The following is a 15,607-nucleotide window of genomic DNA, read 5'->3' on the forward strand; positions in this document are numbered from 1 at the left end:
TACCTGCACGTGTATCTGTTTGAGGTATCTCTATTTCTTTCTCCACATACCATATAGCATACTAAAACTCACATACCATATTAAAATCCACATACCATACTAAAAACAACTTGGTATTTATGCTCTCTGATAGGACCTGAAACCCTCCCGAATACTCTGCAGGGTTACAGTTGAGGGGTGTGGAGTGTGTGGACTGAAATTCTTGTTCAGCTCAGGGCTCACTAACTTTGTGTCTGTGGGAAAATCACTTACCCTCTCTGTGTCATTTTCTGCAACTGGAAAATGATTGCAAGGAGTAACAAAACACTTCATAAACAGATTAACCTCTCTCTGTCACTTTCCCCTGTCACTTTTCCATCAGGCTTCCCTGATGGCTTAGATGGTAAGGCATCCACCTGCCACGCGGGAGACCCGGGTTTGACCCCTGAGTTGGGAAGATCCCCTGAAGAAGGAAATGGCAACCCACTCCAGTACTCTTACCTGTAAAATCCCATGGACAGAGGAGCCTGGTAGGTTACAGTCCATGGGATTGCAAAGAGTCAGACCTGACTGAACGACTTCACATGGTCACTTTCCCCAACTGGAAAAAGGTGATAAAGATTTCATGCAATACCATGCCTGATACTGACTAAGTGCCACTCTTGTACTAATCTGCAGGGCCACCTCCTTCTTTCTTAAACTGCTGAGATATTTTCCACTTTTAAAATGTGACATCTATTAAGAAAGGGCAAACGTCAAGTAACTGTGAAGAACTGAACCCACCTGGTAAACCGCAGTCCTGTTTCTGACTCCCCAGGAAGTCACCCTTTGACCCTTTCTGCCAGTCACTAACAACCACGAAGGCCACCTCTGGTCCATGTTCTGTAGCCATAGGTCGATTAGCTGTGCCTGTTCTAGGACTTCATAGCAAAGTCTCTGGCCTTTTTCACTGGGGCATAATAGTTTTATATATGTGTGTGCATGTATTATGTACACATACAATTTTATTCATCTATTTATTTTTGGTTGTTCCGGGTCTTCTTTGCTGTGCAGACTTTTCTCTAGTTGTGGCAAGCAGGAGCCACTCCCCAGTTGTGGTGCATGGGCTTCTCACTGTGGTGGCTTCTCTTGTTGTGGAACACAGGCTCTAGGGGCACAGGCTGCAGTAGTTGGGGCACATGGGCTCATGTGGCTCCCCAGCTCTAGAACACAGGCTCAGTAGTTGAGGCGCACAGGCTTTGTTGCTTCACAGCTTGTGGGATATTCCCTGGCCAGAGATTGAACCTGTGTCTCTTGCATTGGCAGGCAAATTCTTTACCACTGAGCCACCAGGAAAGCCCCTCTCCCCTGCCCTTTTTAAAAAATTTATCCTTGCTATTGCACTTTCCAATAATAATTCATTCCTTTTTCTTGCTGAGGAGTCTTCTGTGGTATGGACCATTGGGTTGCTTTAAGCTAGGGGCCATTATGAATAAAGCTGTTACAGAGCTGCGGTGAACATTTGCATACACAGTTTTGCAGGTCTAGTCTTTCTTATGTTAGTGGTTTCAGTTTTATTTTTCTTGGGTAAATACTTAGGAGTAGAATGTGTGGATCATACTGTAGGTGCTCATTTATAAGAAACCACCAGGTCTCTTCCCAAGTGGTTGTGCCATTTTATGCCCCCACCAGTAGTGTAGGAGAGCCACCATTTGCTTCAGATACTCACCAACACTTGGTACCTACCGTCTGTCTTTTGAGTTTTAGCTATTCTGGTGGGTGTGTAGTTGTGTATTATCAAGTTTTAATTTGCATTTCCCTGATGACCTCTTCCCTTTTTTTTTTTTTGCTGCTTTTTTTTTTTTTTTAGATCTGTTTATTTATTTTTCTCTGTGCTGGTTAGTTGCTGCTGCATGCAGCCGTTCTCTAGTTGCCCCACACAGGCTTCACATGAGGTGGATTCTCTTGTTGCAGAGCATGGGCTCTAGATGCTCAGGCTTCAGCAGTTGCAGCGTGTGGGCTCAGTATAGTTGTGGTTCCAGGGCTCTAGAGCACTGGCTCAGTAGTTGTGCACGGGATTAGCTGCTCCACAACATGTGGGACCTTCCAGGACCAGGGATTGAACTGGGTGTCCCTTGCATTGCAAGGTGGATTCTTAACCACTTGAGCCACCAGGGAAGCCCAACTGCATTGTTTTTATCCGTTTAATGCTGTCCACTTCTGTGAGTGCACCATGGGGTTGCATGCTCTGCTCTACTGGTGGACATACACATTCTCCCCCATTTTATACAAGAACTTTCAAAGCTGCAGGTGATACCTTCTGGCATTAACTGCCTGTGCACATACATTCTATGGTTTGTCTAGGGTCAGTGACAGAGAGGAATTGTACAGGGTGAGCACAGTCGGGATTTAATCTTTTTGCTAGGGAACATTCAGACCCACAGCATCAGATCACCTTCCTTGATGTTGTCTCTCAGCCATGTCTGACTCTTTTCAACCCCATGGATGCCAGGCTTCCCTGTCCTTCACGATCCCTGGGAGCTTGCTCAAACTCATGTCCATTGAGTCTGTGAGATGCTTTCCAACCATCTTGTCCTCTTCTCCTCCTGCCCTCAATCTTTCCCAGCATCAGGGTCTTTTCCAACGAGTCGGCTCTTCGCATCAGGTGGCCAAAGTATTGGAGCTTCAGCTTCAGCATCAGTCCTTCCGATGAATAGTCAGTGTTGATTTCCTTTAGGATGGACTGGTTGGATCTCCTTGCAGTCCAAGGGACTCTCAAGAGTCTTCTCCAACACCACAGTTCAAAAGCATCAATTCTTTGGCTCTCGGCCTTCTTGATGGTCCAACTCTCACATCCATACATGACTACTGGAAAAAGCATGGCTTTGACTATTCACTTGATGTTATCAAACTCTAAAGTTCTTGCCAATCTGATGGATGAAAAACATGCATCTTTTCGTCTGTTCACTGGCACACAGCTGATGCTCGGTATCTATTTGGCGACTGAATGGTTGGATAGGTGATTGCATGAATGACATCTACCCCTGGCCCACTAAAGGGACCAAGAGGGTCTCGCAGGATCCCAGATGGAAAACAAAGGTTGGGGCCCCACCCCTTCTCGATCCCGCCCCCGCCCCGCCCCGGGTCCCGCCCCCTCCCGCTCGGTGCTCCCATTGGTGGGAGTGAGAGGGGCTGACCGACGGGAGGGGCGGGGCCGGGCCCGGGGCGGGGAGCTGCAGCCCGCGGAGCCTCCCGCCGGGCCGGGCTGGGGTCGCGCTGGCCCGGACACCCCTCCCCGCCCGCCGCGGCCATGGTGGACGAGCGGAAGGACGGATCCTATGGTAGGAGTTGCCTCTGGCCCGCGTCCGCTTCTGATGAGTTGGGGGGCCTTGGGAAAGGGACATCCGAGATCTTAAACACCCGCGCTGCAGCTAAGGGCCTCCTCCTGCTTCCCGGCCTTGCATCCAGCTCTGCGCCGAGCCCACACCCTCTGCTCCCGCCTGGTCGCCCCGCGTCCCCTCTCGGGAGCCCCTGCTACCCCTCCGGGTGATCGGCGGGGAGGCATGGCGCATGCTCCGTCCGGGGAGGTCCCGTTATCTGGGCGGCTCGGATGCAGGGCGGGGGAGGGGAGGCACGGCGATCGGGGCTCAGAAAATGACCAGGCCCCCAGCCTCCCCCCAGATCCTCCTCCTCTTCCAATTCCCTTCCTCCACTTCTTCCTCCGGCTCATACGCCCTTAGAAGTAGCCGTCTTGGGCTTTCGGTCAGATGGGGAAACTGAGGCAGGGCTCGGCGGACCCAATCCTGGGATGGGAACATATCGGGTCTCGCCCGCCGTCTGGGAAGGGCGGAAACAGGGGCGCCACCGGCGAAGGGGCAGGAAGGAAGCAGGAAACAATTGAGAAACTTTCCCCGCCCTGTGCCAGCGGCCGGGGGGGCTTGCTTGCCTTTGGAGGGGGTCCCCGAGACAAGTACCCGCTCCCGTCAACCTCTGAGAGCGGCCTTAGCCCCTGGGTCCGTGGGATGGGGTAATGATGAGGCTTCCTCCCCACCTACGCCCTGTGGTGCTTCCCTTCCCCGGTTTCCCACGGAGGGGTGGGTCCTCAGTTTCTCTTTTCTCTTCTCCATTTTTGGGTCCCCAGGGCCCAGCTGGTCACACGCCCCACGTGGCACTGCCCTGGGGTAAAGGGGCCCTGCCACCTCTCGTGTGACTGAAACTTCCTGGAAACTGTGAGACCCAAGGGCCTTGGGGAGGGGGCCGGAAACCACTCAAAAATAATCAAGAAAAACAAGCAGAATAGAGCTGTGCCTCCCTTCCCTCAGGGACTGTGGCCTCCAGAGGCTGCAAAGACAGACAGATAGAAGAGGCTCTCCCTGCCTAGCCCAGCCAAGAGCCTGGCAGCTGCCCAGCCCCTCCCTCCCCTGCTTGAAGCTGGCAGCCCCGACCTCCTGAGGGGCCCCCTCACTCTTGGTTTTGGCCCAAGCCCCAGACCCCATGGCTGCCCAGTGCTGTGCGTCCCTTGGGTGTGGCTGGCGTTTTCTGATCTGGAATTCTCCACCTGGGGTCCTGCCTGACTGTGGGCAGCACCTTTGGTATCTTTGGTCTCTGGGAGGCGAGCCTGGGGACAGAGGGGACAATAATGTGATTCACTCGGTATTTGGCCAAAGGGAGCCAGCCATAGACCTGCCAGGACCACACTGGAGACAGGGGACTTATGTGTCCAGCAGACCTTGTGCTGGGCATTAGAAGCACATTCCATTGACAAGTATGTATTGAGCATCCTTTTTTCAGGCAGTGTCTAGACACATAATACAGCAGTGAACAGAGTGGAAAAATTCTTGAATAAATAAGTAATTTTAGGTTGTTGTATGCGTTGTGAGGCAATGAACGGATATTGTGTGTGTGTGTCTATCTTGGTGTGTACGTCTGTGTGTGTGTGTCTGTGTGTATTGGGGGCAGAATCACCTGGGATTATTTTAGGTGACCAACGGCTGGAGATTGAGCCAGCCATGGGAAGATTTAAGCAAAGTGTGGTCCAGGCAGAGGGAACAGCAAACTAACCACACAGTTGCTTCATGATTTCTCTCTATGAGGTCCAGGAAAGTATGAGATGGAGACTTCAGAATGAGAGACAGGTCTTGCAGCCAGGCCTGCACCTCCTCCAGAGGGGCCACAGGGTTTGACTCCTTGAAGTGGCTGCGAAGGGTGGGGGTGATGATGGTGATATCTTGCTTAGTTTGTAAGTAGTTCATTCTCATCAGAACCAAAAATCTAGGGTCCTCGCACTGCCCTGTGAAGTCCCTGCCAGAAAACAGGGAGATTTATTTCCCTTGGGAAAGTGTGCTTTGGAAAGAGCGGGTCCCCTATACTTCCCTTGTACTCTGACGTCTTCCTATCAGTCACTGTGAATTTAGGGGGTGATGTCAGACCGACGGAGGCTCCAATCCTGGTTGGTTCTAATACATACAAGCTGTGGGGCTGTAGGTGAGTTGGTGACCTCTCTGAGACTAGGTATTTTCATCAGTAGGGCTGGGCAGACTGTACCGGCAGGTGAAAAGCGCTTTTCACAGTGGCTGGTTATCTGGAGAAACTCAGGAGGCCTCTGGGACTGGTGATCCTGAGGACGTGGATTTTCTACGAGCTGATGTGGAAGCAACCCTCTTTGTCAGGATATATACTTGGATAAGACTGGGCAGGACAGAAAACTTCCTCTCTATTACACATCATATCTAGAGGAAGGCAGCATCTCTGAGGAAGCCAGGAAATGGCTCCTGGCCCTGACGGATGTCAGCAAGGCTCACTGCCATCCTTTCCAACTCACTCTTGGCATGAGCAGCCTGGAAAAATATTCTAGAACCTAAAACAATAGACTCTGATGGGGGTGCGGGACTGAGAAAGAAGTCACAGGGCTTGTTTTTTTGTTTGTTTGTTTTGTTTGGCCACGCCGCAAGGCAGGTGGGATTTTAGTTCCCTGACCAAGGATTGAACCTATGCCCCCTGCATTAGAAGCACAGAATTTTGACCACTGAACTGCCAAGGAAGGCTGCCCATGGTATTTGTTTTAAAAGCAGATTCCAAGGCCCCATTCGCTAGAGAGTTCAACTCAGCCAGCAGCAGGGCTCTGGCATCTGAACTTTTAAAAATATTGTTGGGAGAGGTTATTGTTAATTACAACTTTTTTGGAGGAAGTGATAATACATTCACATGGTTCAAAAGACAAAAGATGCAAGCTTTATTAAGAAAAATATTCCTCTTCTCCATTCCCCCCATATCACACTTCCTTCATGCATCCGTGTTACAAAATCTTGTGTTTTCTTCCAGACAGAGTCTAGGCTTAGGACTTCACATGCGGTTATATACAAATTCTTTAATTAGTGTTTTTTTTAATCCCTTTTTACAGAAATGTCAGCTAGCTTCATGAGTCAGGAAGACATGTCTGTTTGATTTGAAAGTATCCACGGTGTCTGGCACATAGCACATACTAGGTGCTCAACAAATATTTGTTGAATGAAAGGTGTTTTACATTGTGTTCCTGTTCTACATTGTGTTCCTAGAAATCCTGCTTAATTGTTGTTGATGGTGGCAACAAGTTGTGTATTTGTGGGTGGACCCCTTATATTGAACAAATCAAGGGGATTATTTTAAACTCTTTTTTTTAAGATGAAATTTTATTTTTATTTATTTATATTTGGGCCATGTCTACAGCTTGCAGGATCTCAGTTCCCAGACCATGGACTGAACTCGGGCCGTGGCACTGTCAGCACTGAATCTTAACCACTAGGACATCAGGGCACTCCCTAAAATTTTATTGAGGTTGAAAATCCATACCTAATAGGGTACAGATCCTAAATGTATGAGGCTCCAGGAGTCTTCACAGGTAACCAGCACCCAGATCAGGTGAAAAATATGATCATCTCCCAGAATCTCCTCATGCCCAAGGAAGGCTTATCATCATTAATTTAAAAAAACTTTTTAGTAAAATACATAGCATGAAATTTACAATCAAAACCATTTTTAAGGGTTCAGCTCAGTAGTGTTAAGTATTGTTATTTATATTGTTGACTGTGACCTGTTTATGTAAAGCGAATGGACTAAGAGTGGTGGTGGTTTAGTCTCTAAGTCGTGTCCAGTGCTTGCAACCCCATAGATTATAGCCAGCCAGGCTCTTCTGTCCATGGGATTCTCCAGGCAAGAGTACTGGAGTGGGGACCTTCCTGGTGGTCCAGAGGCTCAGACTCCATGTTCCCAGTTTAGGAGGCCTGTGTTCAATCCCTGGTCAGGGAACTAGATCCCACATGCTGCAACTAAGAGTTCATAAGCCCCAACTAAAGATCTTGCCTGCTGCAATGAAGATCAAAGATCTTGCAACTAAGAGCCAGCACAACCAAATAAATAAATATTTAAAAAATAATAAAAGAATACTGGAGTGGATTGCCATTTCCTCCTCCAAGGTATCTTCCCAACCAGGAATCAAACCCTGCCTTGCTGGCAGATTCTTTACAAACTGAGCTACAAGGGAAGCCTAAGGACTAAGAATGGCTCTTACATTTTGAAATGGTTCTTCAAAGAAGAAGAATATGTTAGAGAGGTGATATACAAACCAAAAAGACTAAAATCTTTAAAACCTTGCCTTAGGAAAAAATGTGCAGATCTCTGATAAGAACCTTCTTTCAAAAAAAAAAAAAAAGAAGAAGAACCTTTCCTGAGAAGGAAGTTTTCTCCTGCCCCTTCCCAGTCAGTCCCCAATGGGAGAATTTTCATTATTTTGACCACACCAGGTGGCCTGTGGGATCTTAGTTCCCTGACCAGGGAATAGAACCTAGGGCCCTGCAGTGAAAATGCCAAGTCCTAACCACTGGACTGCCAGGAAACTCCCAAGGAAGATTATTTAAAAATAGGATTTAAAAGTCATATAACAAAATTAATGTATTCTCTCTACTGGGGTGGGGAGGGCTGAAAATTAAAAATAAGCCCTTAACCACACAGAATATTTTAGGTTTCTAAGTGAAAGAACTCTTCATATCCTCTCAGCTCACTGTCCTTGCCCGGGAGGCAAGGCAGCCAGAAAGACTTTCCAGAGCTTAGACTGTTTATTTCTGTGTGTATGTGTGGCATCTGTATCTTTTTAAAGCTCCTCAGGCTGGTTTCATGAGAAAAGGCACCCTTCCTAGGATGGGCTACTATGTTGCCTGGTAAGATGAAGTAGGTCTAACCTTGCTGATGGGGTAACAATGTCTAAATATGTTAGGTTGTGAAACAGCAAAGTGGGGAAGGGGGTGTGTAAGGAAACAAGGGGAGTGAAGAATAAGGGATAAATATAGCTAGAAATCTGCTTGGGTATGTGGCCTGTGGACAGTGTCCAGAAGGGAAGCCAGTGAGAGGAACTGCCCTCTGTCCCCCCCAGAGAGGAAGTAATGGCTCTAGGCCAGGGATAAGAGGGAGAGTGGCTTTCCGTTTTTTTTGTTTTTTTTTCCTTTTTTTTTTTTTTTTTAATGATTTATTTATTAAAAAAAAAAATTGTGCTGGGTCTTTATCGCTGCACACTGGCTTTCTTGAGTTGTAGCAAATGGGCACTACTCTTCGTGGTGGTGCATGGCCTTCTCAGTGCGGCGGCTTCTCGTGCTACGGGGCTCAGGCTGTAGTGTAGAGGCTTCAGGAGTTGCAGCACGTGGGCTCGGTAGTCAGGCATGTGGGATCTTCCTGGACCAGGGATCGAACCTGTGTCTCCTGCATTGGGAGGCGGGTTCTAATCCACTGTACCACCCGGGAAGTCCAAGAGTGATTTTTCTTAGTCTAAAGGCTCCCTGAAGTTTTTTTTTTTAATCTTGATAAACATACAGGTTCGAAACTTCCTTCAGCAAACATGTATTGTGCAGGGACCGTGGGCCAGGTTTTGTCCTAGACTCTGGAGACCCAGCCCTTGTCCAGCTGACCTTGTCAAGGTACCCGCAGATACAACACTAAGACAATGGAGAAAATTCTCCATTCAGAGAAGGGCTCTGGAGAAAAGTTTATCAGGAAGGAGGGAGGGCAGTGATCTATTGGGCCTGGAGGCAGGGTTTAAAATTTCAAAAAGAAACAGGTCATTCTTCAGAGGTCACCAGAGGCATAAGAAAGGGAGCCCTGTAGAATTTCTCAGGCCTTCTCAGGCCATAGGCAAGGCTTATGCAAAGGCCCTGGGGCTGGTCTCATGTGTCTAGAAGGAGCAATCAAGAGGGCCTGTGGCTGGAGTGAACAGATAAAAGGGTAGCATAGGAAGAGGTGAAGGAAGAGAGGGAGTGGGCCGAGTGTATAGGGCTTTGTGGACCATGGGAGGAGTGGGGCCTCTGTTTCCATTTGTTTGTGTTTATTTATTTATTTTTGGCTCTGCTGGGTCTTTGTTGCTGTGCGGGCTTTTCTCTAGTTGCTGTCGTTGCAGGACAGGGGCTTCTCACTGCAAAGGCTTCTCTTGTTGCAGAACACGGGCTCTAGGGCTCAGATTTCAGTAGTTGTGGCATACGGGCTCACTAGTTGCCGTTTCTGGGCTGTAAAGCACAGGCTCGGTAGTTGCGGCTCTGAGGCTCAGCTGCTCTGTGACATGTGGGATCCTCCTGGATCAGGGATTGAACCCAGCCGCCAGGGAAGCCCTGTTTGTTTCTGCTGTTACTGTTGTTTTTGGCTGCACGGCGTAGCTTGAGGGCTTCCCTGGTAGCTCAGTGGTAAAGAATCCACCTGCCAATGCAAAAAGACCTTCTTTCAAGGTCTTTCAGGTTCAATCCCTGGGTTGGGAAGATCCCCTGGAGAAGGAAATGGTAGCCCACTCCAGTATTCTTGCCTGGGAATCCCATGGACAGAGGAGCCTGGCGGGCTACAGTCCACGGGGTCACAAAGAGTCAGACATGACTTAGCCGACTAAACCATATATGTACAACTGAATCACTCTTCTGTACACCTAAAAATAACACAGCATTGTAAATAAACTATACGCCAATATAAAATAAAAATTGAGGGAATTGCTTGGTACTATTGTTGTGAATGGAGCACAGGCTCTAAGCGCACAGGCTTCAGTAGTTACAGCACATAGGCTCAATAGTTAGGACTCCACATTTTCATTGCCAAGGGCCTGGTTTCCATTCCCTGGTCAGGGAACTAAGATCCCACCAGCCTCAAGGTGCGACAAAAAGAAAAAAAAAATTGAAAAAGGTTTAAAGGAAAAGAAAGAAGAGCATGGTATCAGGAGCGGAGCTCAAAATTTCAGTTCTTGCTGGCTCTGTGTCTCTTGGACAAGTCAGGAAGCATCATTGTGTCTGCTTCATTGTACAGTATGCCCTCGGGTCAGGAAGATCCCCTGGAGGAAGGCACAGCAAACCTTTCCAGCAGTCTTGCCTGGAGAATCCCATGATCAGAGGAGCCTGACCGGCTACAGTCCATGGGATCGCAAAACAGAGACAATTGAGCAACTAAGACCAGCATTGCACATGCCCTCGGAGCCTTGCTATAAGGATTTCTTTTTTTTTGTGACCACAAGGCATGTGGGATCCTAGTTTCCCTACCAGGGATCAAACCCACACCCCCTGCAGTGGAAGCACAGAGTCTCAACCAATGAGCCACCAGGAAAGTCCTTCATCATAAGGATTAAATGAGTTCCTAAGGCTTCGCTGCTGGCTCACTGGTAAAGAATTCACCTGTCAATGCAGGAGACACAGGTTCAATCCCTGATCCGGGAGGACCCCACGTACTGAGGACCAACTCAACCCATGTGTCACAACTGTTGAGCCTGTGCTCTCGTCCCCGGGAGCCACAACTATCGTGAAGCTTGTGCTCCACCAGAGAAGCCACTGCAATGAGAAGCCCATAGCACAGCAACTAGAGAGTAGCTCTCACTCACTGCAACTAGAGAAAAGCCCGTGCAGCAACGAAGACCCAGCATAGCTAAAAATAAATAAATAAAATATTAAAGTGAGTTCCTAGAAGGAAATTTCTGTTTTGATGCCTAGCACACAGTAGGTGCTCAGTCTTTTGCTCCTAGCATTGTGGTCAGTAGAATCACTTCTAGTTTTCCTACCCAGCTGCTGTCTTGAAATATTTGTCATGGGGACTTGTCTGGGCAGCTGGGATGTCCATTACCCAGGCGGAGGTTTCTGGGAAGGCAGGGGAGGGCTGGCCTGGCTGTGTGGGTGAGGCCTTGGGGACTTGGCTTGTCTCCAGAAGCTACAAGGGCTGGGTGGCACTTGATGTCCTGGCACTAGAATTGTGGCTGGGCAGTCTGTTCCCTTATCTCCTACACCCACTGAACTGGGTGGGTTGGCCCTTATGCCCAGCAAGGGAGGGACCCAACAGCCGCTTCTCCTCCCGGAGCCTGATCTAACGGTTTGACTTTCCCATGCCTTCTCCCCCACCACAGTCGCATTTTTAGCTCTGCCTCTCCCAGTACCTGCCCCCAAAAGGCCTGGGTTGGAGCCAGAGGAGCCTTGGTTTGATTCCGAGTCCTGTTCCTCATCAGCTATGCAGTCTGAGCACATGGCCTCTGTTTGCCCCCTCTGTCAAATAGTACCACGTTCCTGGTTAGCAACTTTTTGGGGGCCATGTGGCATGTGGGATCTTAGTTCCCTGACCAGAGATCGAATCTGTGCCCCCCTGCAGTGGAAGCTCAGAATCTTAACCACTGGGCCACCAGGCAAGTCCCTAGTTAGCATTTCTTTTCTTTTTTTTAATATGAATTTTTAAAGTTATTTTTGGCTGTCCTGGGTCCTCATTGCTGAGTGGGCCTTCTCTAGTTGCGGTGAGCGGGGGCCACTGTGCTGTGGTGCTGCGACTTCTTTTGCAGTGACTTTTCTTGCTGCAGAACACAGACCTGTAGGCAGGAGGACTTCAGTAGGTGCGGTGCACGGGCTTAGTTGCTCTGCAACATGTGGGATCCTCCTGGATCAGAGATCGAACCCGTGCCTCCTGCACTGGCAGGTAGATTCTTTACCACTGAGCCACCAGGGAAGCCCCTGCTAAGTGCTTTTTGACCATCATGCCCTGGCCACACCTACCAGCAAATGCACGTATGAGCCCCATTCTCTACACAGGCAAACAGCAGACTGCAAAGGGAAAGGGCTTGTCAATTTCCCCACCTGTATTGCCGGGGAATGAATGACGTGCCTTTACCACTGTCTACCATTATAAGCAGAGCACACACAACACATGTTGGGCCTAGAGTTCAGGGGGCAGTGAACTTCTGTAAAGGTCCAGAGAGTGAATGTTTTCACATGCAGTCTATGACTGCTACTCTAGTCTGCCATAGATAGCAGACAACATGAAGGCAAGCAGCCACTGGCCATATGAAAATGAAAGAGAATGGCCGTGTGCCAAGCAAACTTGATTTGTAGTTGGTGACATTTTAATTTTTAAAAATTTTCTTTCTTTCTTTACTTTTGGTTGTGCTGGGTCCTTATAGCTGCCCTCGGGCTTTCTCTAATTGTGGCCACTGGGGGCTACTCTTCTGTGTGGTGTTTGGGCTTCTCATTGTGATAGCTCCTCTTGTTTCGGAGTCAGGGCTTTAGAGCTGGGGGGCTTCAGCAGTTGTGGCTCCCAGACTCTAGAGCACAGGCTCAGTAGTTGTGGAGCTCAGGCTTAGGTGCTCTGAGGCATGTGAGATCTTCCCTGACCAGGGATTGCACTTGTGTCCCCTGCATTGGCAGATGGATTCTTCTCCACCGTACCACCAGGAAAATCTGCTGATTTTCAAATTTAATGTGACAAAGTAGTCTCCTTGTGATGTTTGTCAGCCACTTGAAAACAAAAAGACCATTCTTAGCCCTGAACCATATGAAAACACGGTGAACTGATTTGCCCAATGAGGGACGGATGGTTTGACAACTCCTGCCCTAAATGGTTAAGACATGAGGACTTCCCTGGCAGTCCAGTGGTCAAGACTCCACGCTTCCACTACAGGGGGCTTGGGTTCCATCGCTGGTTGGGGAACGCAGATCCCGCATGCAGCATGTGTGACAAAAAGATAGTAAATATTATTCTTTTTAAAGTGTGAAAAAAAAATAAAATAAAGTGTGAAAAAAATGGTTAAGATGCCATAGGAGACAGAATAATAGCTCCCCCCTACCCCGAAGATGTCCATGGGCTTCCTAGGTGGCGCTAGTGGTAAAGAACCTGCCTGCCAATGCCAGAACCCTGAATCGACAAGATCCCTAGGTTGGGAAGATCCCCAGGTGGGGAAGATCCCCTGGAAAACGAAATGACAGCCCTCTCTAGTATTCTTGCCTGGAGGATCCCATGAACAGTGGAGTCTGGTGGGCTATAGTCCATGGAGTCACAAAGGGTTGGGTATGTCTGAAGCAACCTAGCACACATGCAAAGATGTCCATGTCCTAATTCCTGGAACCTTGTGGGCTTCCCTTGTGGCTCAGTGGTAAAGAATCTGCTTGCCAATGCAGGAGACTCGGGTTTGATCCCTGGGCCAGGAAGAACCCCCTTGAGAAGGGAATGGCAACCTGAAGAATCCCATGCCCAGAGCAGCCTGGGCAGGCTACAGTACGTAGGGTCACAAAGAATCTGACATGACTGAGCAGCTAAACAACATGAATGTGTTACCTTTCACAGCAAAAGGGACTTTGCAGATGGGATTAAGTTTAGGATCTTGAGATGGGGAGATTATTCTCAGTTATCCAAATGGGCCCAAGGACAACAGTCCTCATAAAGAAAAGATGGAGGCAGGGGAGTCAGGGGAGGAGCTGCAGCAATGGAAATAGATGTAGGCTTGATGGGAATGCTGGCTTTGAGGATGGAGGAGGAGGACATGAGCCAAAAAGCTGGAAAGAGGTGAGGAAACAGATTCTGAGAAACTGCAGAAGGAACATAGCCTGGCCAACACCCTGATTTTAGCTTAGTGAGATGCACTTTGAACATCTGATCTCTAGAACTGTGATAATAAATTTGTGTGTGTTTTGTTTCCAAAACAAATCAAACAAATGATCCAAATAATGAAGAAACAAACAAATGATCCAAAAAATGTGGATCATTTTTAAAGTCTTTATTAAATTTGTTACAATATTGCTTCTGTTTTATGTTTTGGTTTTTTTGACTGTGAAGCCTGCCGGGTCCTAGCTCCCCAACCAGGGATCAAACCTGCACTCGCTGCTCTGGAAGGTGAAGTCTTAACCAATAGACCACCAGGAAAGTCCCAAAATTTGTGTCTTGAGCCACCAAGTTGGTGGTAATTGCTTACAGCATCCAAAGGAAACACTAACTCAGTAGCTGGGTGGCCCAGCTCTGTTGCTCATCGTTTTTGTGGCCACTGACATGTTGTTTTTCTCTGGGCCTCGGTTTCTGCATCTGTCAAATGGGAGTAGTGATGGAATCAACCTCACAGAATTGCTATAAGGGTGAACCGAGGTAAACCGTGTAACATTTTAGAAGACTGCCTGGCACACAGTAATATGGAGGCACTGGGGCATTCTACTGTTCTTATTATCTTGCATCATCCTTGCAAAGATTCAGCAAGTTTCTGTCCTGCAGTGTTTGAATCAGGCTCAATTATCAAACCATTAGTATTCGCCTTGCCCCTCCCTCCACCCCACTTGGCTAATGTTAAAACGAGAGCTAATGGAACAGATCAGACGACAATACCAATTGTGCTCAGTCGCTTAGTTATGTCTGACTCTTTGTGACCTCGTGGTCTGTGGCCCACCAGGCTCCTCTGTCCATGGAATTTTTCAGGCGAGAATACTGGAGTGGGTTGCCATTTCCTTCTCCAGAGGATCTTCCTGATCCAAGGACTGAACCCATGTCTCCTCCATTTCCTGCCTTGTAGGTGGCTTCTTTACTGCTGAGCCATTGGGGAAGCCCCACTGTCCCCATGTTCCCTCTTTTATTTCCTGAGCTGCCCACAAGGCAAGGCCCTGAGCCAAGGCCAAACCAGGTGCCTCTCTCTGCATCTTTAATTCCATCTTGTGGAAGGATAACTCAAGTTGACACTGCAAGGCCATAGCCCACCTGTCCCATCCATGGCTACCGATTTCCCTGAGAGCTGAGACTTGCCCGCCTGTGCGTGTTCCCCTCCCTAGCTTGGCCTCATAATGCTCCTGCTCAAACACCCTCAGTGGCTCCCACTCGCCCCTCAAAACTGGAGTAGGAACTGACCACCTGCTTCCCCTGCATAAAGTGGGTTATGGGTGGCACTAGTGGTAAAGAATCAACCTGTCAATGAAAGAGATGCAAGAAATGTGGGTTCCATCCCTAAGTCAGGAAGATCCCATGGAGTAGGAAATGGCAACCTGATCTAGTATTTTTGCTTGGAAAATTTTATGGACAGAGGAACCTGGCAGGCTACCGTCCATGGGGCCACAGACAGTCGGACATGACTGAGCGACTGAACAGCAACATATATATCTGTTGCTTCAGGTCTTAGTTGCAGCATGCAGGATCTTCTTTGTATCATGCTGGATATATTCCTTGTAACTCATGGACTCTCTGGTTGTGGCTCTCTGACTTAGTTGGTGTACATCATGTGGGATCTTAGTTCCCTGACCAGGGATGGAACCCACATCCTTTGCATTGCAAGGCAGATTCTTAGCCACTGGACCACCAGGGAAGTCATACATATATATATATATATATATATATATATTTTTTTTTTTTTTTTTGGCTGTACCAGGTGGCTTGTGGGATC

General features: G+C 48.3%; 1 protein-coding gene across 2 annotated transcripts in view; it reads left to right on the plus strand.

Moving 5' to 3' along the window:
- Positions 1 to 3,154: 3,154 nt before the first annotated feature.
- Positions 3,155 to 15,607, plus strand: part of SLC44A2 (solute carrier family 44 member 2) — a 31,779-nt gene continuing 19,326 nt past the window's right edge. For both annotated transcript variants that reach the window (XM_043911502.1, XM_043911504.1), the window contains exon 1: positions 3,155 to 3,299. In XM_043911502.1, coding sequence (XP_043767437.1) covers positions 3,269 to 3,299 — 31 coding nt within the window. In that variant the 5' untranslated portion in view covers positions 3,155 to 3,268. The remainder of the gene's footprint in view (positions 3,300 to 15,607) is intronic.

The sequence above is a fragment of the Cervus elaphus genome, chromosome 9, assembly GCF_910594005.1.
Source record: "Cervus elaphus chromosome 9, mCerEla1.1, whole genome shotgun sequence".
NCBI lineage: Eukaryota > Metazoa > Chordata > Mammalia > Artiodactyla > Cervidae > Cervus > Cervus elaphus.